The sequence below is a fragment of the Microsporum canis genome, genomic scaffold (assembly GCF_000151145.1).
Source record: "Microsporum canis CBS 113480 supercont1.5 genomic scaffold, whole genome shotgun sequence".
In the NCBI taxonomy this organism is placed as follows: Eukaryota; Fungi; Ascomycota; class Eurotiomycetes; order Onygenales; family Arthrodermataceae; genus Microsporum; species Microsporum canis.
The window spans coordinates 1,055,299-1,076,760 of NW_003299165.1; the positions used below are offsets into that span (position 1 = coordinate 1,055,299).

Consider the following 21,462-nt stretch of genomic DNA (forward strand, 5'->3'; position numbering starts at 1 on the left):
TTCTAGCCATGGTGCTTTGCCTCCATTAACAGCAGCCGCGCGCCAGAGACACCACACACTAGCGGCACTTCCAAGAACGCCTATAACCAGAGTATTCTGTCTACCCAACTTATCTGCAGTGACACCCATCAAGACTCGTGACACAGCATTAACCCCGTTATTAACGGCAAGCAAAGTCGCTCCAAAAGACATAGAGTAACCTATAACTGTTGAAAACTCGGGCAAAAACGCCATTGGCACAAAATTTCCGCTTGCCTGCAGTAAGGCTGCAAGTGATTGTAAAATGAACGCTGGCTTTTTTGCAAGTCTGATATTGACCAGCGTTGGTCTCCTGGTCATGCTGCGGCTTGGAGGTGCAGATATAGCAACGGGAAGGGTTATCATGAGATTTGCAAGTGCCATTGCCCGTAGTGTCCAACGTGCCCCAATTATGTCCAGAAGGGCCCGAACGAGCGGAGAGAGTATCAACCCACCAATGCTTGCTCCGCTCAGTATAAAACCCATAGCTGCTCCACGACGGCGATCGAAGTATTCCGGCGCAACGCTAAGGATTGGAAAATATACCATGGAACTACCCATTCCGTATAATAGACCTTGAGTCAGTAGAAGTTGCCATAACTACGGTTAGAGTCAGCCACTAGCTTTACCATGGGTTTGGATACGGCTTTTGGTTATTTAAAATGGGACATATGACTATCCATCCAATCAAGGAACATATAAGGCTGTGTTTTGCAAAATTCAGGGAAACAATAGCAAGGATTTGACTGACTCTTTGAGATGAACCGGCAAGCGCATACGAAGCACTCATCAGGCAGCATCCTATAGTAGCAATTTTCTGGTTTGCATTGCCTTTAACCCTACTCATGAGCGGGTTTATCACAATTGAGCCACTCCAAGTCAATCCGGCGCCTAGTGTCCCGACCAAGGCAACGGCTGCTCTGTTCTTTGCGTCTAGTGGGGGCAAGATACTGTCACTGCTAGTAACGTAGTAGTCCTGGAAAACGCCGTATGAGAAATTCGGGCCAATAGTCATGGCAACAGCCAGGAAGCTGCATATCAGCACCGTAACCTGCCGCTTGCGAGTGGTGGGAGCAAACTCATACTGGCCAGCGGCGTACTCAGGAGGCATCTCGTCCGCAGGCCTATAACTCTGGTCTCTGAGGTCACGATGCTGGAGCGGTATAGAAGCCTCCGGAAGCCGGATAGATGCCATAATGCAATTCACTGGGGTAGTACGGAGTGTTATCCCGTTGTGTCTGTATAATATACCTGTGTGGTTGTTTGGTCAACTAACTATTAGCTGCAGCGTCTGGTGTTCTCGTATTCCCTCCAAAAATGTCAACAGCCGATCACAAATGCAAGGCGGCTGAACAACCTCAGACAACACAGCTGATGACATACGATGTACTCCGTACCCAACTCCTTGTACAGAAGTGTGATGTAGCCGTGACTGGCTTTGTTGCTGAACGATAAGTACCATCCATCTATCAAGGCACTCTCTCGGCGAATCATATTTCCTGTTCGGAGCTAGTCGCCGATTGCTATTATTAAATTATAAATTGCCGTACTTAGGACCGGTTGTTTTATTCTCTTCGTCCTCGGTATAACTTACGCTGAACTATATAGCCACTTCAAAGGGACCGGTAAAAAAGAAAAAGATGATACTCTGCATACCGGTTGTGTGGGACAAAAGTACAAGCGTGGGTCAATATTCAACCTCCGAGTCGTTCGGGGACTGCTAACGTTCTTGTGGCCAGGAAAATGCTGATATAAACTGATGTGGCTACCACAAAGCTGCTGACCATCTCCGTCCCTTTGTTCCGCCACATGGGGAAGATATGGATTCCGTCACTCAATTGCAGCTGGGTACTCATTCGATGTTGTTGTAGTGTGGGTTACTATATGCTATAGTGCAAGTTTCCACTTCCGTTGCGCAAAACAGGGCTGCAGCCTTTATTTTTTTTGCCTCCCCTTTCTTTATTGTTTTGATAAGACAGTAAGAAAAAGAAAAATGAGAAGAGGAATGAGAAAAGATGAGAACCAGATGTTTGTCTGCGTTCGTATCTGGAATTTTGCCTTGGGACATCGAATGGTTTTTGTTGGTTCACTTGTAATCTCTGATACGGATTGGGACAAGATGTGTCTCAATGACTACTCCATCTCATTAGGAATCTGCGGCTCTGCGTATGCAAGGTGTTTCTTCTCGATATCCTACTGCCATGGAGATAGCCACATGTGATGCACGATTGTATTGGCGTTCTGATGCTGGCTGGTAACCGTTCCAGGTTTGTTGGCGGCCGCCTGCGACATCCTTGGTAATGCGGAATCTATCCGCTAGGATGTGACCACCCTACAAGGCTGCTACCAAACAATTAGATCTTGGAACGATCTAGAGCTGATGATACATCATGATCTCTTGCTCAGTGCTATGACCTTCTGATATCCAGAGCTGAGAGTGAAGTCAGGTTCGCTTTCATAGAACTGCATGTCACCAGATGTGCATCCTTCGTACCTGCTGACAGAGACAAACAAGTCTGCACCGATCCATTACCTCAATCTTTCACCCCATATATCAACATACGCGTAACAAACATCTCTCACTCTGGCCCGAGGATGATTTATGCACCATTTTGAGGGGGTTGCATGCCGCATAGCGCTTCTTCTGCAGGGTTGATAGCTGATCTTCAACCCGATTCCGAAAGTTCCCACCCGCTTCCCCGTCCTTCTGGTAGGAAAATGAAGAGACCATGGTAAGAAAGGTTGTATAACTTGTCAAATAACTTCGTCATCTACCTCGGCGTTATATCACCACACATGGGATTGGTGGTAAATGGTTGTTCAAAGCAGGGAAATACAAATCACTACTCTCATACAACGATTGGTTTGCCCCATCGAAACAAGCGAGTGTGCCGTATCCTATTCTACTAGGCTTAGAAACCAGGAGCCTGAAGCCAGGAGGCTGGTATCGCTTGACCACCTCAGTCCCAAGCCAGGATGAGGCATGATCCAGAGAGGCTGCCCATAGGCGGGCTGGTACGTCCGGGGAAAAATTTTTCTTATTGGCCGTCAACTGCCGGTAGAAGTGAACCAAAAGGATGTTTACGTGGCCTATCAGTATTGTCAGTAGGATGCCAAAATAGTATGATTGGATGGTGGTGAATAATAACGAACCAGAGGATCCCCCCGCCCACCATGCCTCGGGGTTTGCAGCCTGCATGAACATGCAATGTCAGCTTTACTCCGTAAAACTACAGATGAGCTGTGTATTGTGTACGGAACACTCCATACATGGATAGAATCTGCAGGGTATGTTTGCTTTTCTTGTCTTACCAGCACCGCTTAATTCCCTGTCCGAATTAAAATCTGGTTCACATACACGCGCTATGCAACAACGTAAAGCTGGCGCAAGGTTAGCAATGTATGCCATTGGCTTTCTTCTCCCAGCAGTCCGGCTCATGCAAATGCAGGTAACAATGATCCCCGATGAGATACCCCAATTCCACCACGCAGATCCCAGCAATATGGACAGTAACCAGGCCGGTTTGGTAAGCGCCACCACTTGTACTATGTAGCCCATTAGAAAGATGCTGATGAGCTTTCGAAGCAGCCAACCTGATCGACATGATGATCCTTTTGGCGTCTAGGCTTAGCTATCAAACCGAGGGAGGGAGGGGGAAAGAGGAGCAGGGCTGGAAGGGTTAGCGTTAGATATCCTGCCATCTCAGCTCCGTAGCCTTGATAGTTTTCCTAGTAGAGGGCTGACGAACTAATTTGATCCTTGGGCGTATCGTCATCTGTTTTATTGATAACTCATCACGACACGGAGTACGGAGTACTCTCGACGTACACCCTCTAGTCTAGCCCCGTATTTCCGGGCTCCATGGACATGCAGGAATTAAAAGCCTTGACCTCCCGCAACTCAAATATTGCCATTGCGGAAGCAAGAATAACTGGCTGTTGGAGCGTTAGTGGAGATAGTATTATCAAGCCAACTAACCCGTCCATGCGTAACTTCGGCTGCTGTTATAGCTGTTAGTTATATAACTAGCTCATAGTCAACCTTGGGTCTTTCGTGGGACGTTATTTATAAGCCGTCCTTTTGATCAGAGGGGGGGAAGAAGCGTTAAGGCAAAAAAGGGTACACACACAGGGGGGACGGCTGCATCGGCGTGCAACGGCGTAGTTAGCCTTCGGATGATACTCAACGAAACACCCACAGATGCCCAACTGCCGCCGCTGCTTCTGCAAGTAAAAAAGAAAAGAAAAGAAAGAAAAAAAAAGCATCACATGCGGCGGTGGTCTGAGACGTCATACTGCCCTTCCCTCACTCATTTCTCGTGGCTGAGATCTGATATTATTCATGTTATTTGCAAAAAAAAAAAAAAAAAAAAAAAGTAGAAGATGGGGAGGGTAAAGTGGGAAGAAGAAATAAAAAGAAATAAAAAGATAAAAATAAAAAATAAAGATACAAAAAAAAAAAAAGCCGCGAGTGAAGCCATGGGTCAGTCTCATGCAACACTTAAACGCGACTCTTTGCCTTCACATGGAGCGAGACCCGGCCTTTGCCTGTTACTATACCTCACGGACAAAGCATTCCAAGGCCGTTTGCCGTTGTCATTGTCGCCTTCATTCATGGTTGCGGTAAAAGCCGAGAATGATATATGAAGTTTCGACCCGGGCCTCACTCATTCATAGACCTCTATTTGAGCGCTCAAATTCGCTTGGAACTATTTGCACTTTTTCACAGACGTCTCGCCTACCAACATGGACATCCATATGCCCCTGTCTATGCATCCCTTCGCATTCCTTGCTGTTTCAGCACTTGCATACCTCATTGGCGATGCCATATATCAACTGCAGTTCTCTCCGTTGTCCAAATTTCCAGGCCCAAAGATCGCAGCGGTGACCTATTTGTATGAGTTCTACTATGACGCCATCCTCAAGGGCCGATATATCTTCAAAGTCAAGGAGCTGCATAAAAAATATGGTATGTCTCTTGATTAGAAGCATATCTGTTAAAAAGGAAGGAAAAGGGTGCTGAATAGTTCCGCCATATTAGGACCTATTATTCGCATCAGCCCACGTGAAATACACATTGATGATCCGCACTTCTACAGCATCCTATACTCACATAGCAATCCCCGAGACAAGGAATATTATTATCTGAGGCCGTTTGACTTCCCTCTTTCTTCGTTTGGGACAGAAAGCCATCATCTTCATCGCCTTAGAAGGGGTGCTATGAACCCTTTTTTTGCAAGAAGTAAGGTTCTCCAGCAGGAGAGCCTAATACAAGGCCTCGTGGAGAAACTCTGCAGCCGAATCGAACAGTTTAGCGCCACAAGAAGCATTGTTCCGCTGTCACTGGGCTATACCTGTCTGACCACAGACTTGATCACGACCTTCACCATGGATCGATGCTATGGCTACCTTGACGCTCCAGACTGGTATCCTAATTGGGGACAAGTCTTGAGAGATGCGTCAGAAATGTCTATGGTTTCCAGGCAATTGACTTGGATACTGTCGGTATTGAAAATGCTTCCAAAAACCTTTACCATGTCACTAAATCCAGGTCTCAAGCTGTTCTATACCCTTGCGGAACGATGCAAGGAGCGGATTGATGAAGTCCGATACGAACGCATGGAGGAGCACAAAGGCCCCGGGGAGACAGTTGGACGCAAAAAGACATTGTTTGACCAGATATATGACTCCAGGCTTAGTATTGAGGAGAAGATGCCTGCAAGGCTAACTCAAGAGGTTCGTTCTATCATCGGGGCGGGGACGGAAACGACCTCTAACTGTCTCTCGGTTATCTCCTACCATCTTCTACTGAATCCGGAGAGGCTCCAGAGACTCAAGGAGGAACTTCAGGAACTTGAACCAGACCCAACGGCCGAAATAAAGCTATGTCAACTAGAAAAACTTCCATACTTGGTAAGTTGGGGGTACCTGTTCCCTAACAAATCAACGTCGGTACAAAGCTAATCAGCTAATCTCTCAGTCTTCGGTTGTTCTTGAAGGTTTAAGGTACGTAAAACGTGGTTCATTCGCCCGCTTAACCTTCTATGCCTCGCTAAACAAATTATCAGGCTGTCATATGGTGTCAGCACTCGCCTGCAACGGAAATCTCGTGAGATCATGGAGTATAATGGATACGTTATTCCACCTGGTGTGAGTATAATGCCAAGGACTCCTGACATCTTTTCCGCCTAGAGATGGCTGACAGTTGTCTTCAAAAACAGACACCAGTGGGGATGTCATCCGTCATAGTTCACCATAACGAAGACATATTCCCCGACTCACACAGCTTCATCCCCGAGCGGTGGCTGGACCTTCAAAAACGAAAGTACCTTGAAAAGTACATGGTATCCTTCAGCTCTGGGTCAAGGAGATGCCTTGGAATGAAGTGAGTACTCGGCTGCGGCGGCAAATTTATAGTTAATTGTGTACATTAGCTGACGGCTTTGTTCTCTGATGGAGCAACAGCCTGGCAAGGGCAGAGATATTCATTGCAACTAGTACCATATTCCGACGATTTGACTTCGAGCTATGCCACACCACGCGGGATGATATCCAAATCCATCACGACTTGTTCATTCCAAGGCCGAAGAACCTTAAGACCGTCGGCGTCCAGGCAAGAGTGAAGAGCAAGCCAGGATAGGATATATGACGACTAGCGAGAAACGATGAAATGAGAAAGGGCAGCCTCGGAATTTTCTTTTCTTTTTTTTTCTTTCTCGTTCTTTGTTATTTTTAGCGTGGGTGTGTCTTATTTGGCATAAATGTGAATTAATGAAGCCTTGGTTGGCATAGCATTGGATGTCATAACCAGCAAGATATTCTAGCTAGTTATTGTGCCTTCATGGCTTTTGGGGAGGTTATTGATATGAGGTGGGCCCTTCTCTCTTGAAATTGTATGTAGCTGCGTCGTTAGGAGAACCTCTTCATACCAAAATAATAATGTTCAAATATCACAGTGGGAGAGGACGTACTCTGATCAATGTCACCCTCACATTCTGCTACCTCACACGGAGGTATTTCATACTTCTATATGTGAATCACCGGGGAACCGGTCATAGAAACCCCATTCCTGGTTCGGCTAATACTAGTACTTCAGGAGGCGATGTCACAGTACTCCTTTGCCGCACGCACCGTTTGAAGCAGGTCCCGATAGTCTGATCATTGTTGGATAATGAAAGGGAAAATAGCTTTGCCAATTTGCCACTTGTATTCTATATCTTTAGGTTTTGCTATTGGCCAAACTGTGGTTCTGCGAAGAAAAAAGTAGATGCACCCGTTGTGGGGAGATAACTCCTGTTTATTATATATTAGTACGTTCTAACATCCTACAGGCCACTTTTATTCGGGATGTGAGGTCATCGAGCTGTTAAGGCCGGATTGCAATCAGTAATCAGTAATATACTTAGGGCTAAAAGGAGATAGATTGGAGGGGCATACATATTCATCCGAGAATATATTGAAATGATGACCGGGAATTTGGAGAACAGCTGAGATGAAGTCATATCCATACTGCTCCCAGCCGAGCTTTTCCAAATCACGAGCCACGTCAACTCGACATATTGCCGTCGGATCTTCTGGTGTAGAGACCGGGACCATCTCGTTACAACGGAGGAGAACCGTCTGTGGCAACGGAGCGAGCTCCCCAATCGGCGTTGCATCGTATTCTTCTTCCCTTTCGACGTTTGGCTGTTTTGTCTTCATCTTCCGAGATAGGTCGTTCTCCAGAGCAACTCGACGGCTATACACTGCTTCGTCCGAGCAGCCCCGCCAGACAGGTAACATCCAGTTCTGTACCATCTCCAGAGCCTGGGTCATGCAATTTGCGGAGAGTTGTTGTGTCTCTGGCTTTGTATATTTCCCGAATTGCAGCTTATGTGGGACAATCGTCCGTGACGGTGGCCTGGGGGCGAACGGGTAAACACTGTCGACCATCACGATGCCCAGCACCCGCAACTTCGATGACTTCCTCGAAAATATGCTGGCAATTTCCAGCGAGACCATTCCACCAAGAGACCATCCTGCTCCGCCCCTCAAGAGGCAACAAATCAGTATACGTGACTCCTTCACAGATCGGAGGCGGGACTCTCACCTCCAAGCAATATTGGACCAGATGCGATATGGGAGCGGATGAACCGCGCGTAGGTCTCTCCCATTTCAGGTATTCCATCTTCCCAGGCCTTGCCGGAGTAGAAGCTGGGATTTTGGATGGCGTAGACTGCGCGGTCGAGGGAGTGCAGGTAGTAATAGTTGACGCTTGTCCCGCCACCGTCGTGGATCAGGACCAGGGGAGCAGCAGACTCGCAGCCATCTGGTGCAGGCTGAACGAGAGTAAAGCAGATATCCACGTCCATACTATCGATGTATGTTGTATGGATATATTATGTATATTCCAGCCCGTCTCTATATACCTGCGTCGGCTATTTCGCCTCTTTCCAGTTTTTGTTTTGTGAGGAAGTAAATATAAATACTGAAACGTTATCAGCCTTTGTGTTTCTGCTTATTTAATTCCTGTATCAAATAGGACGAAATGGATGATATTAACCGCTGGACGAAGACAGTGAACTTTTGATATTATTCTTTATAGCTCAATAGGTGGAGAGTATAGTGAAGACGTAGATACTGACATTACTACCATTGGTATGAGTTTTTTTTTTTGGTTTACTCCGGTGGGCGGCGGAAAGATATTGTACACTCAATATAAAACTTCTTCAACCAGCGAGTTCCTTCTCTCCTTTTGAATCGAATATTATAATACTTCTAATATTCTAGCTCGATGCTGATGCTAAGTGGAACAAATGCTCCCTTATGCAGCCCTAAAAGCCACCAAACATGCTCTTCCCAAGCTGTTTTGAGAGGAGGCCTTTAAGCCCGAGGGAGCGCCCTATGGTTGACCCGTTCGGAGTTGACTGAGGGTTGGTGCCGTTCGCTTGTCCCGGGGAGGCCCCGTTTGAAGTAGGTACCGGCTGAGAGAATGTGATAAAGGCTGGTTTGGAGGATTTATCTTCCGCGATAGGAGAGCTAGCTGGGTTTACCTTGCTGGATGTCGAGGCTGGCCCCGTCGAAGACGTACGGAGAGGTTTATGCAGCGGAGTTTGAGATCGCTTCAAGATATGTATCTTTTTTGGGGGTGGAATTTCTGACGGCGTGTGTTGTTGGCAGGAGGCAGCGGCTTGCTGCACCACCTGTTCACCATCAGAGCCTGGCTTGCGATAATAAATGTCTGATCCCTCTGAGGCGGAAGAGGAGTCAGAATCGGAGTCTAAGTCTTCAAAGACAGTGACTTGTTTCTTCACAGTCGGCTTTTCCGACGTATTAGTCTTGGATGGAGCATCTTCCTCGTCTGCTGAGGACTCCTCACTAGAGCTAGAATCTGACCTCTGTGAGCTGACTTTGGCGTTGGCAGTTTTCTCGACACCATCGTCATTATCTTCTTTTTCTTCTTCTTCTTCCTCCTCCTCCTCCTCTTCCTCTGACTCTGAACTACTAGACCCTCCCTCTTCTCTCTCAGCCTCCGTGGGTTTAGTGTCTGTATTTTTCTCTGGTGTTGTAGCTCTCGATTCAGAGTCAGCAGACTCTAATTCATGAGACTGTGAAGTGACGAGCGATGACTGGCGAGATGCTTCCCCTGTACTCGCCTTAGGTTGGGGTGTGGTTTCTTGCTCTTCAGCTTCGCTTGCACTCTCACTGCTACTCTCTGAGCCTTCAGACTGAGGCTCAGGGGCTTCAGAGTTAGAAAGGGCCATAGAGTAGATCGATGGCGATTCAGAGCGGACTGCCTTCTTAGAAGACCTTAGAGATCCTGTGGTGGACGGCCTTTCATTGGCAGCATCGGAGAGAGAAGGAGACATGCGTGCTTGAATCGTAGGATCCTCTTCATTTTTTTCGTCTTCGTTCTCTCCCTCCGATTCGTCTTCATTATCACCCGTCTCCTGGTCTTCTCCTCCTCCTCTTGCTTCTCTATATCGTTCCTCATCCTTCTTGTCTTTGTCTAATACTACCGTGGGTTCTTCGTCCATTGCTTCCTCATGCTCACTCTCAGAAGGGGATTGCTTAGATTGAACTTCATCCCCATCACTGGACCTCGGTTCAACAGACGATGACTTGGGGTAACCATAAATCATACTTATGTCCTCATCTTCGTCAATCTTCTCGGGCTCTTCCCGGGCCAGTTTGGGTTCTTGAAGGACAATGAGTTTATCCATTGCCCGATTCATTCGTCTGCGTGTATTTTTCTTGCCCCCCCTAGGATCTCCTTTCCATATAGACCGAGTATCTTCAAGTAGTTTATTCATTATTGGTATATGCTGTTGAGAGGCATCGGCGGCCTCTGCGGCCTGAATGGCGTATTCTAGATCTATGGTCAGTTGCTCATAGTTATATTCGAACAGCAGACGGTTCAATTCGTCAGTCCAATTTTTGGCACCATTTTTCGCTTTTCCAGTGGATGTAGCGTTTTGGATCTGTCTGACATTTTTGGCTTGCTTTGCAGAGGCCGGCGCAAAGGGTATGCTGCGCAGTTTATCGGTGAGCTGTTGATGTACGCCGGATGAACGGGGGCGGTTGAGACGGCTTGGTCTCTTGGAGGTTAGGATTGTATCGGCATTGTCTTCTTGGGCATCTAATTTGTCAATTGTGCGCTTCTTAGGGGGGCTGGCGGTAATGCCTAAACCTATCTGATGTGATTTCTTACTGTTCGTTTTTGTAGATGGTGTACCTGTCAAATCAATAACTGCGGGTTTCGCCATCATGGCTTCTTTAGAACTCGGTCCTGCAGTGGCGTTGCTCTGTTCCGCGTTTGCCTTCTCAGTACGCATACCGGTCTGGATATCAGCCATCTCAACATCGTCTGGTTCTGAAGCTGGCGTATCCGTAATCTTTTGTCGTTTTGCACGTTTTGAAGGTCCTTGTTTGGTGGTAGATGAGGGTTGGTCTGCCAGCTCGTCACTATCGGCAATCCGTGGCCGCTTTGCATAATGTTCCCTAGGGCAAGAAACACTTGGTGAGGGATGGTTATCAACTGACAAAGGAGACTTATGCTGAGCCAAGTTTCGCATATGGTCTGTTAAAATTGGCGGAGGTTAGCAAGGCGGAATGCTCGGGGTATAACGTCCTGTAAAATACTCACTGGAGCCTAAAGTATTAACCTTAGTAGCAAGAGTGTCGATGGTATCGCCATCATTCTGGTTTTGTTTTGCCCGTCCATACATGGATAATCGTGCGGCCGAACAGGGGAAGTCGTCCAAGGGAGAAGACCGTAGCTTCGAAGCGGTAGTATCGGTAGTCTCCTGCGTCTGCTCCCGTTCACTCAGAGCCGGAGATGGCTCCATATGTCGACATGTCTCCGTTCCGGCTGTTTCTTCTTCAATGGAGTATAACGGATGGACTGACTCAGCCACCTCAAAATGAGTGATGTCGCTATTGACTATATCAGCATGAGGCTTAACAGGCGAGTTCGAATTGAGTCCATTGGCTGCTGAGAATGGTACGCGCGGTCGTTTCGAGCTCCTACCGGCCGCCTTAGAGTAGTGACTTGTGATGGCATCCCAGTCCTGGGCGACAGAGCCGTAGCGGGTTGATCGAGTGCTCGTAGGCTGTTGAAGAACCCGCAGGACACCGCGTTGGTCCAATCCGTCTGCATATGCCTTTCCATAGTCGATAAACACGTCTGACACAGTCAGATCCGCGTCTAACTCGTCCGTATCATGGTTATCATCCAGCAGCTTTTTTATCTTTAGCGGCCTGTAAACCCGTTAATATCAAACAGGAGAAACCCAAAAACAAAGAGAGAGATACTCAGCCTCTGGCCGGAGCTTCTTCCACTGCTCTGAGACCTTCCATGCCAATTCTCCCAGGCTCATCTGCTCTGGCCGGCGGATGACCATGAGGAAGCTGGTGCATTTTGAGCCACTGTCGCTCTTCTCCTCGCCTTCGAGCGTACGAGGGACGACCTTGACGGTCAGCCGGAGCAGCACCATCTTGCCTCTTTTGCCGTATCTATCTTGTCCGCAAGTCGTAGTCGTCGTTGTGGCTGTTGTTTCTTGATAACTGTCGTCAATAAAAAAAATTAGCGACTCCTCAAATTCACCACAATTTCAACCACTTCAACATCACCAACTTCGTCAACTCCGTCAACTTCGCTGACACGATATTAAGTAAAAAAGAAAAAGAAAAAAGACCCCTGGCTCTGACTGAAACTGCGGCCCCATAGCCAGGGCCAACAACTAAGAAAAATAAAAAGGAAGACCCCAGGGCTTACGCTTCAAGCTAGAAAACCAAGTTAAAAAACCACCTTCGACTCTTGTGTGTTTCCCTCGCTTTCTCTCGACTTCGCCCGCTCGCTCTCCACCGTCCTCGAGATTCTGCATGAGGCGAGAGAAGACGGGAGGACTGTCTATCGAGCGTTGCTGCGTTTGATTTCTATCCTGATGGCCCCCAGAGCGCCGCTGGATGCTGCTGTCGTATATGTGTCGTCTACTGCTTCTGCTGCCTCCAACCACGCCAGCATCGTCACCGGAAGATCCAGGCCGTCAGAGACGATTAAAGACCGTCAAGGCCGTCTGATGCTGGTGTCCTGATCCCGATATTTCACACCTTCAATTCAATCTCTCCCTCCTGGCATCCGCTTGAACCATGATCTGGCGGCTTCGAGGGTCTCTCCCCGCGAGTCTCGCCATCCTCTTCCCTCTCCTCGCAACTCAGCAGCAGTTGCTTCTCTCCCAGGCTGGCGATGTGCCTCTTGCAGCCTCCTTTCCACGCGGTGCGGTTGATGCCGGCCTGCCCATACCAAACTCGATATCCAACCCCGTCCATCCGTCCGTGAGGTCTGATGAGAGCGCCCTTGAAACACTGGCTCTGGCGGCCTCTGGCTCCGCCGTTCGAGCACCTCCTGTTCAGATCAGCAGTCGGAATGACCCGACTCCGCAGCTTCAAGCGCGATCTCTACAGGACTGGGAAGTGGAGGACTTTGTCCTCTTGGCGACCGTCGATGGCACGATTCACGCAAGAGACCGGAAGACGGGTGCTCCCCGATGGGCGCTGGAAGTTCCCAGTAGTCCCATGGTAGAGACTGTCTATCACAGAGCAAACCGCTCGCATTCATCTAAAGACGCGCAGTTCGAAGACGACTTTCTCTGGATCGTCGAGCCTAGTCGTGATGGCAACCTGTTCATCTACAACAAGGGCCAGAACGGTGGTCTACAGCGCCTAGGGCTGACCGTTAAGATGCTCGTTGACGAGACTCCTTACTCCGGTATCGACCCTCCTGTCACGTATACCGCCAGAAAGGAGACCACGCTCTACACCGTTGACGCTAGGACAGGATCGATTCTCCGCATGTTCAGCTCCCGAGGGCTTGTGGACCCAGACCAGACATGTCGACGGCTCAATGACTTCAAGCCGGCTGGGGACGAGTGTAAGTCTGGCGGAAAGCTCACCCTCGGGCGAATCGAGTACACGGTCTCCATCCAGAACACAAACACTGGCCAGCCCATCTGTACGATCAAATACGCCGAATGGGCCCCCAACAACCGAGATGTTGATCTCCAGGGCCAATACTTTAAAACCATGGATGAACGCCACATTTACAGTATGCACGATGGAGTTATCTTTGGGTTTGATCACTCTAAAGTGGATGGACGCCGTTACACTCAACGGTTCAGCTCACCGGTCGCACGCGTCTTCGACGTTGCCCGTCCTCTGTCCTCCGACGAATCTGACACGCCGTTGGCTATACTCTCCCAACCCCCTTCTACCAATGATTATGGCTCAGCTGGCCTCGATAACAGGGAGTCTCGCGTCTTTATCAATTGTACAGATACCGGTGGCTGGTACGCCATGTCTGAGCTTACCTACCCGCTGGTCACTGGTCGGGCACGCATAGCGGATTGCTACGATAGAGATTTTTTGTCACAAGACAGGCCACTTATGTCTCTTGACCTTGCACAACAGAAAGCCATTCTTGTCGGTGTTCATTCCCTCGCGGAACCGTCAGCCAACTTTCATCCCAATATTCCAAGCATCTCTGGCCCATTAGCGGAGTCATCCAACGATACCCCGAAAGATGTCTCAAGAGAACCGGAGAAACTTCCCGCCCCGGCTGGCCCTGGAAGGAACAGCGTTATCATACGCAAAGGCTGGGACAATGCACTGGACATATTCGTCACTCTCGTTTTATTATTTATTGGCACATTCATTTATTACAATACCCAAAACATCCAGGAGCTGATAAAACATCGACTTGACCTAAAAAATATCATTACCATTCCCCATAATTCAGTAACAACCAACTCTAAAACAATTGAACAGAAAACTACGGATGAACAAACAGACTATCCTTCACTCGTCATCCATCCGCCCCCAGAGCAAGAACAAAACAAGCCAAACGATACGGTCATAGAATCCAAAGAGGACGCAACACCACCAGCGGATGCAAAGACCAATTTGCTTCCTTCAGACCAAAACAGTGAACCGCAATCAAAGGAGGCAGAAACAGCGGCTGGAGACGAGCCCGCTGATGGTGAAGACGCTGTTGTGAAATCCCCACGCAGGAAAGCCCGTCGTGGGAGAAGAGGGGGTCAGGCGCACAAGCGTGGCAAGAAGAATACCCAGGAAAGCACTGAGTTGGACAATACCCCCAGTCAATCTGGAGGGTCTCAGGGTGCCAGAGCCAGGTTTAATTCACAGGCCGATTTACAACTTGCTCGCACTACATCAAATACCGAGATTGTAGACGCCGATGGAGCAATTCGCATTGGCCAGCTTAAAGTTTACACCGATAAGGTACTGGGACATGGAAGCCATGGTACAGTTGTTTACAAAGGTAGCTTTGACGGAAGAAATGTCGCCGTTAAACGCTTGCTTGTCGAATTCTACGATATTGCCGCTCATGAAGTAGGCTTGCTTCAGGAAAGTGACGACCACAGTAACGTTATTCGTTACTTTTGCAGGGAGCAAACTGCGGGTTTTCTCTACATAGCCTTAGAGCTCTGCCCAGCTTCGTTACAGGATATCGTCGAGCGCCCTCACAACTTCCCAGAACTCCTCCGTAACGGTTTAGTACTGCCAGACATCCTCCGCCAGATCACAGCTGGTGTCCGCTATCTACATTCGCTCAAGATTGTCCATCGGGACCTGAAACCTCAGAATATTCTCGTTGCTGCACAAAAGTCTGCAAGGGGGGTAAATAATCTACGTCTCCTCATATCCGACTTTGGTCTCTGTAAGAAACTAGAAGACAACCAGAGCTCGTTCAGGGCCACAACAGCACATGCTGCAGGAACGTCTGGTTGGCGTGCGCCTGAACTGCTTGTCGATGATGACCAGACCACCGTCAATTCGGCATCGTGGGCTAATACCGGCACCTTGGACTCCTCCGAGCCTGCTGTGGTTGACCCCCAAACTAACCGTAGAGCAACGAGGGCTATCGACATCTTCTCCCTCGGCTGCGTATTTTACTATGTTCTAACCCACGGAAGCCATCCTTTCGACAAGGACGGCAAATTCATGCGTGAAGCCAACATTGTCAAGGGCTATTACAACCTCGACGAACTCCAACGTCTTGGCAACTATGCGTTTGAGGCTGAAGATTTAATCAGCCGCATGTTATCCGTAGATCCACGTCTGAGGTAAGTTAGCCACTCCACAATAACCGGATATGAGAGATGCACTAACACCATGCAGGCCAGACGCAACTTCTGTAATGATCCATCCATTCTTCTGGTCTCCAGCCGAACGCCTCAGCTTCCTCTGTGATGTATCTGACCATTTCGAATTTGAGCCCCGAGACCCGCCTTCGCCAGCTTTACAATGTCTAGAATCCGTTGCTCAAAACGTCATGTATCCGGACATGGATTTCCTGAAGCTACTACCCAAAGAGTTCAAAGATAGTCTCGGCAAACAACGAAAATATACAGGCTCCAAGATGCTTGACTTGTTGCGTGCGCTACGGAATAAACGCAACCATTATAACGATATGTCTGAACATCTCAAAGCTCATATTGGCGGCCTTCCAGACGGATATCTGAATTTTTGGACAGTTCGTTTCCCAGGCTTACTAATCAACTGTCACTGGGTTGTTAGAAGGCTTGGCTTGGTGGATCTGGAGAGATTCAAGAGATACTTCACTCCGCCCTGAATTGCATGGCCCAGTTCTCTTTCCCCCTTGTCGGCACTAATTTATAAATCAAATTTGGAGCGTACCTCTAGTTGGCTTGTTTCCTGAATGAATTGATGAATGTGATATAAATCTCCCCTTTTTATCTAACTAGTAACGACCCTTATGAAATATTTATTCGGTTTAAGAATAATCTATTATCTTTCATCTCAACGGTTGTAGTATATAATTAGTGCCTAATTAATACTGATGCTAACGATCTTCACATCTTCTTCAGGTTTCTCCTTGTGCGTCTTAACATTCTCAATTTTATGCACCACGTCAAGGCCCTTCACTGCCCGACCAAAGATGGTATGATGCCCATCTAACCATGGTGCTTTCTCTGTAGTTATGAAAAACTGACTCGCATTCGTATTTGGGCCGGCATTGGCCATAGAAAGGGTATACGGCTTGTCATGTTTAAGAGACGAGAATTCATCTTCAAATTCTCCTCCCCAAATGGACTCTCCTCCTGTCCCATCCCCAAGCGGGTCGCCAGCTTGAATCATGAACTTGCGAATAACACGGTGGAAGATGGTATTGTTGTAATACCCATTTTTTGAGTGAGTCACAAAGTTCTCGACCGTCTTTGGAGCAACAGAAGGGAACAGTCGGAGATGAATGTCCCCAAGTGTTGTGTGCAAGATTGCCGATGTCCCTATTTCTGCGGGCTTTGCAGCTGCGGCTGCTTCTGTGGCACTTTTATCGTGAATAGGCTTCTCATTCTGGACATCTCGAGTTGATTTCGATATTTCCGTTTCGTTGGTATAGAGGTAGAACCGGACTTTGGCAAATCCAGTACATATAAGTATCGGGTCACGCTCTTCAGCCTCTTGAAGCAATGGGTTAGAACTGGCAGCCATAGACAAAGTCACAACTCCTTTCTTCTGTGGCTGGCCTTGATAGATCGCAAGGTTTAGAGCCCTTAACGGCTCGTCTTTTCCAAAGACTTTTATGACCCTATTCGTAAATGTATTTATACACTTAACGCCCAGTATAGAGCCGTATAATATAAAATGGCCGGACTCGTCAAATATCACGTTAACTTTAGGGAAAGTGGCAGGATTCCCAAGTTCACGTTCTGTAGCTAGTCGACGGCCAAACTCGACTTCCTCTAGTTTCTGAATAGCAGTTCCAGCTTGTTGCATCTCCGTCACGGTTTGAATGGACTCATCATATGATCGGTACAGCTTCCCAGAGGCGAAATCAAAAACGCGAACTTGTCTGTCCGGGAAGGAGAATGTTGCAAATTGGTGGCCAGACGGTGAGATTGTAATTGACGAAGGCAATGACCCCGATTTCTTGAATATGAAGAGATCTGTCGACGATTTCAAGTCGAAAACACCTTCCGGTTGGTCAAACGGGTCATCTGGGCGCCAATATTCTACCAACCCTTTATTATCAACAGATATTACGCAGTTGTATGCGTTGTTAAAGGCCATGGTTATGACTGGTGCTCTGTGCACTGAACGTAATGTGTGAAGGGGAATTGTTTTCTCGCATCGTCCATCGAATATTAAAATCGCATTATCTTCCTCGCTTGCTACCGCTAATAAAGGTAAAGATGCTCCTCGCCGATGTACCCAGCACACACAGCTAGGGGTAAACCCAAGGTTAATGACGGACAGAAGGTCTACATTTATATTAGCCGAGTTCTTGCGGGCTTAGGAGGTAAGGAAGTGTATTCTTACCAAAAGTTATCACGTCAAATACTTTTAGAGTCTTATCCGCTCCAATGGTTGCAAAACTTCGTCCGTCCGAAGTTACACTGACACCTTGTATCTCGCCGATATGAGCACGGAACTCTTTCACGAACTCCATACCAACAGCCATTTTCTTCCAAAACTTGACCACGCCATCGATCGAGCTTGTAATGATAAAATCTGTATGTGGTGTCACAGTCACGTAGGCCAGCTGGTCACGGTGCATCAGCGATCTGGAGTATCGTGGAGACGCTGGTAATGCCTTGATGTAGAGCTTCTCATAAGGCAGTTCTCTCCGCTTTTTCTTTTTCTGTGGGCCAGACGGAAGGGCAGGGCCATAGTCATCATCTGATGAGGAGCTTCCACCTACATATTATTAGGTTAACAGTTGCGCTTCTGAGTATAATACAAGGTATAAACTGACCGTCCATCCGTTCATCCTCTTCCACCTGCGAGTGTAGTCTCACATTTGCCGACTTCTCAGAAGATACCGCAGTCCCAGACATGACTCCAAATTCAACCGGCACTTTTAAGTCCCCGGGAATCAATCGAGCTGTACTAATACGTCTTTGTTTTTTTTTTTAATGTTTTATGAACTAAAAGAGATTCAACTTTTGACTGCGAACTCGGAAGCTTTGACTGGAGAGCTTACTATCACGTGATATCCACAACAACGAAGCGGCTTATCAACTTGATAACTAAGAAATAATATTTTGGAGGCACAAGCGGTTTATTAGAAGAAACATCCCAGCTCCGTTACGCCCCTCACAGTTGCTGGAATTCTACTTATCCCTGTATCACTGCAGAATATTGCCATACATCAGTGACTATGGTATGTCTTTTCCTAACCCCCCCCCTTATGTTGCATCCTACGCTAACCCCGCCAGGCGAATTCTTTCAACAATCCGACACAGATCTTTGGCGAAGATGTTACGGAAGAAAAGGGCGAAAACGCACGGCTGTCGGCCTTTGTCGGTGCCATTGCTGTTGGAGATCTGGTTAAAAGCACTTTAGGTCCAAAGGGCATGGACAAGATTATGCAATCTGCGTAAGTTGGAATTTAGGCAAAGAGCTCTCCGGAAGAATAAGCACGCTAACTTATATATCACAGCTCGACGGGAGAGATCATGGTGACAAACGATGGAGCTACGATTCTAAAGGCTATTGCGCTTGATAATGCGGCCGCCAAAGTTTTAGTCAATATTTCAAAAGTCCAAGACGACGTGGTGGGTGATGGAACAACATCGGTAACAGTTTTGGCTGCGGAGCTCCTACGTGAGGCCGAGAAACTTGTTGAGAAGAAAATTCATCCCCAAGTTATCATTGATGGATATCGGATAGCTAGTCGTGCTGCCCTGGAGGCCTTGGAGGCAAGTTCAGTTGACAACAGCGCGGACCCTGTTGCGTTTCGAAAAGACCTACATGCTATTGCACGAACAACCCTTAGCTCCAAAGTTTTAAGTCAGGATCGAGACCAGTTTGCCAGCCTTGCCTGCGATGCAGTGCTAAGATTAAAGGGATCTACCGACCTCAGCCATATACAAATCATTAAGAAAGCCGGTGGGAAACTTTCCGATTCGTATCTTGATGAAGGATTCATTTTGGATAAAAGTATCGGAGTCAACCAACCTAAAAGACTTGAGAAAGCAAAGATACTAGTTGCAAATACTGGTATGGACACTGATAAGGTCAAGATCTTTGGTGCCAGGGTCAAAGTCGATTCCACAGGAAAATTGGCGGAACTTGAGAAGGCGGAAAAGGAGAAAATGCGGGCAAAGGTGGAAAAAATTAAGGCCCACGGAATTAACTGCTTCGTCAACCGCCAGCTTATCTACAACTGGCCCGAACAACTCTTCACAGATGCTGGCATTGTTTCCATTGAGCATGCCGATTTCGACGGTATCGAGCGTCTGGCCTTGGTGACTGGGGGAGAGATTGCGTCTACCTTTGACCATCCTGATCAAGTCAAGCTTGGTCATTGTGATTTGATCGAAGAAGTGATTATTGGAGAGGACACCCTGATCAAATTCTCTGGCGTTGCTGCTGGCCAAGCTTGCACTATCGTTCTCCGCGGCGCTACAGGACAACTCCTCGATGAAGCTGACCGGTCTCTACACGATGCCCTTGCCGTTCTATCCCAGACTGTCCGAGAGCCCAAGGTTACCCTGGGCGGTGGATGCGCAGAAATGGTCATGGCTAAGGCAGTTGAACACGCTGCACAAAATACCACTGGAAAGAAACAACTGGCGGTAGATGCATTTGCACAGGCACTGAAACAGCTCCCCATTATCCTTGCCGACAATGCCGGTCTTGACTCAAGCGACCTCGTCACCAGGCTTCGACAGGCCATCAACAAGGGACTGACTAGTTCAGGTCTAGATCTGCTCACCCCTGGCGGAGGTATCGCCAACATGCGCGAACTTGGTGTTGTGGAAAGTTACAAGCTCAAGCATGCTGTTGTCTCATCAGCTTCTGAAGCTGCTGAGGTTGGTTTCCCTTCTTTGCTTGATATAACTATAGTATTCGTTCATTGCTAACCGCATCACCTTCTAGCTACTTCTACGAGTTGATAACATTATCCGCAGTGCTCCTCGCAAGAGAGACCGTCATTAGATGGCTATGGGTTTAAAAGGGAATGAAAAGTAAAAATTTGAGTCCAATGTGGTGAAAAAAATACTTCCATAGAATACACCTGGTTGTCTGGGATAAGTAGGCAGCTGTTTAAATCATTAGCTGTTGAGAACTAATGCATATAAATATGACCACAGCGTTCCTTCGTAGCCCACCAGTGATTATTTTAGTTCTTAGTGACTGTTAGTGGTTTCACTCAAGGACATCCTTGCTCGATGAACATCCAGCCTAATTCAATCGCTAGAAAAGAGCAAGATAACCGATATGAGCTCTAGCAACTGTATTGCATCGAAAATCTTTAAAGCATTCGCTATGGACTCTCGACCATGGCAGCTTACTCGGAAGCTCAAGAGCGACAACCACCTGGATATGCAGGGAGAACTACACGGAACAGTGACATTCAAACCAGCTCATTCTGGAGGGTCCGACAATGTAGATGACCTTGTATATGAGGAGCAGGGAGAGATGCCAGATCCATCCGGCCGTAACATGGCTGGAATGAAATGGTCCCGCAAGTATATGTGGCGTTTGGCGGATCCCAACTTGAGCGTCTGGTTCGTCAAGGTCGACATGAAAGCCAGCAAAGAGACGCAAGACGGCCAGTACAAGGACTTACCAGACTATCTCTTCCATCAGCTGCGGTTCACAAGTGAGGATGAAGGCGAGGGGCAGGAGGGGGGCAGCCCTACTACACCAGACTTTGTCCCGCCCGCCGCGGCCCCAGAAGAAGAGACCACGATCCTTTTTGCGCATGGGAGCCATCTTTGCATCAACGATAACTATGAGACTACATATGCCTTTCGATGTTCCAAGGGTTGCAAAAACAAGGTCTACAGCTGGTCGAGTAGCCATTTAGTCAAAGGTCCAAAGAAGAACCAGCGAATTGTGAATCTTTATACCAGGGCGACCACTGCTGGGAATGACAAGTTGTGAATTTGGTATCTCTTAAATAGCTATTGA

General features: G+C 47.8%; 9 protein-coding genes across 9 annotated transcripts in view; 4 read left to right on the forward strand and 5 right to left on the reverse strand.

Moving 5' to 3' along the window:
* MCYG_05470 (monocarboxylate transporter) overlaps nt 1–1,213 on the reverse strand; it is a gene marked incomplete at both ends in the record, with an annotated part of 1,735 nt that extends 522 nt beyond the window's left edge. The window contains 2 exons of the mRNA XM_002845555.1: nt 58–618; nt 770–1,213. Of these exons, the coding sequence (XP_002845601.1) occupies nt 58–618; nt 770–1,213 (1,005 nt within the window). The remainder of the gene's footprint in view (nt 1–57; nt 619–769) is intronic.
* Nucleotides 1,214–2,164: 951 nt separating this feature from the next.
* MCYG_05471 (uncharacterized protein) lies at nt 2,165–2,749 on the reverse strand (the record flags this gene model as incomplete). The annotated part of the gene is made up of 2 exons (XM_002845556.1): nt 2,165–2,350; nt 2,582–2,749. 2 exons carry the CDS (start codon nt 2,747–2,749, stop codon nt 2,165–2,167), a joined length of 354 nt encoding a protein of 117 aa, XP_002845602.1.
* A 2,015-nt stretch (nt 2,750–4,764) lies between these two features.
* MCYG_05472 (trichodiene oxygenase) lies at nt 4,765–6,658 on the forward strand (the record flags this gene model as incomplete). Its single annotated transcript, XM_002845557.1, has 6 exons — nt 4,765–4,987; nt 5,060–5,931; nt 5,987–6,024; nt 6,087–6,168; nt 6,240–6,403; nt 6,484–6,658. 6 exons carry the CDS (start codon nt 4,765–4,767, stop codon nt 6,656–6,658), a joined length of 1,554 nt encoding a protein of 517 aa, XP_002845603.1.
* Nucleotides 6,659–7,237: 579 nt separating this feature from the next.
* MCYG_05473 (Amt4) lies at nt 7,238–8,369 on the reverse strand (the record flags this gene model as incomplete). The annotated part of the gene is made up of 3 exons (XM_002845558.1): nt 7,238–7,267; nt 7,456–8,036; nt 8,108–8,369. 3 exons carry the CDS (start codon nt 8,367–8,369, stop codon nt 7,238–7,240), a joined length of 873 nt encoding a protein of 290 aa, XP_002845604.1.
* A 462-nt stretch (nt 8,370–8,831) lies between these two features.
* MCYG_05474 (conserved hypothetical protein) lies at nt 8,832–11,993 on the reverse strand (the record flags this gene model as incomplete). The annotated part of the gene is made up of 3 exons (XM_002845559.1): nt 8,832–10,962; nt 11,224–11,757; nt 11,812–11,993. The coding sequence occupies 3 exons, from the start codon at nt 11,991–11,993 to the stop codon at nt 8,832–8,834; spliced, it is 2,847 nt and encodes a 948-aa protein (XP_002845605.1).
* A 655-nt stretch (nt 11,994–12,648) lies between these two features.
* Nucleotides 12,649–16,150, forward strand: MCYG_05475 (serine/threonine-protein kinase/endoribonuclease IRE1; the record flags this gene model as incomplete). The annotated part of the gene is made up of 2 exons (XM_002845560.1): nt 12,649–15,641; nt 15,697–16,150. The coding sequence occupies 2 exons, from the start codon at nt 12,649–12,651 to the stop codon at nt 16,148–16,150; spliced, it is 3,447 nt and encodes a 1,148-aa protein (XP_002845606.1).
* Nucleotides 16,151–16,365: 215 nt separating this feature from the next.
* Nucleotides 16,366–18,377, reverse strand: MCYG_05476 (peptidyl-prolyl cis-trans isomerase cyp15; the record flags this gene model as incomplete). Its single annotated transcript, XM_002845561.1, has 3 exons — nt 16,366–17,801; nt 17,860–18,237; nt 18,296–18,377. The coding sequence occupies 3 exons, from the start codon at nt 18,375–18,377 to the stop codon at nt 16,366–16,368; spliced, it is 1,896 nt and encodes a 631-aa protein (XP_002845607.1).
* A 78-nt stretch (nt 18,378–18,455) lies between these two features.
* MCYG_05477 (t-complex protein 1) lies at nt 18,456–20,484 on the forward strand (the record flags this gene model as incomplete). The annotated part of the gene is made up of 5 exons (XM_002845562.1): nt 18,456–18,529; nt 18,598–18,703; nt 18,759–18,919; nt 18,983–20,357; nt 20,425–20,484. The coding sequence occupies 5 exons, from the start codon at nt 18,456–18,458 to the stop codon at nt 20,482–20,484; spliced, it is 1,776 nt and encodes a 591-aa protein (XP_002845608.1).
* A 282-nt stretch (nt 20,485–20,766) lies between these two features.
* On the forward strand, nt 20,767–21,435 carry MCYG_05478 (conserved hypothetical protein; the record flags this gene model as incomplete). Its single annotated transcript, XM_002845563.1, has 1 exon — nt 20,767–21,435. One exon carries the CDS (start codon nt 20,767–20,769, stop codon nt 21,433–21,435), a length of 669 nt encoding a protein of 222 aa, XP_002845609.1.
* Nucleotides 21,436–21,462: the final 27 nt, after the last annotated feature.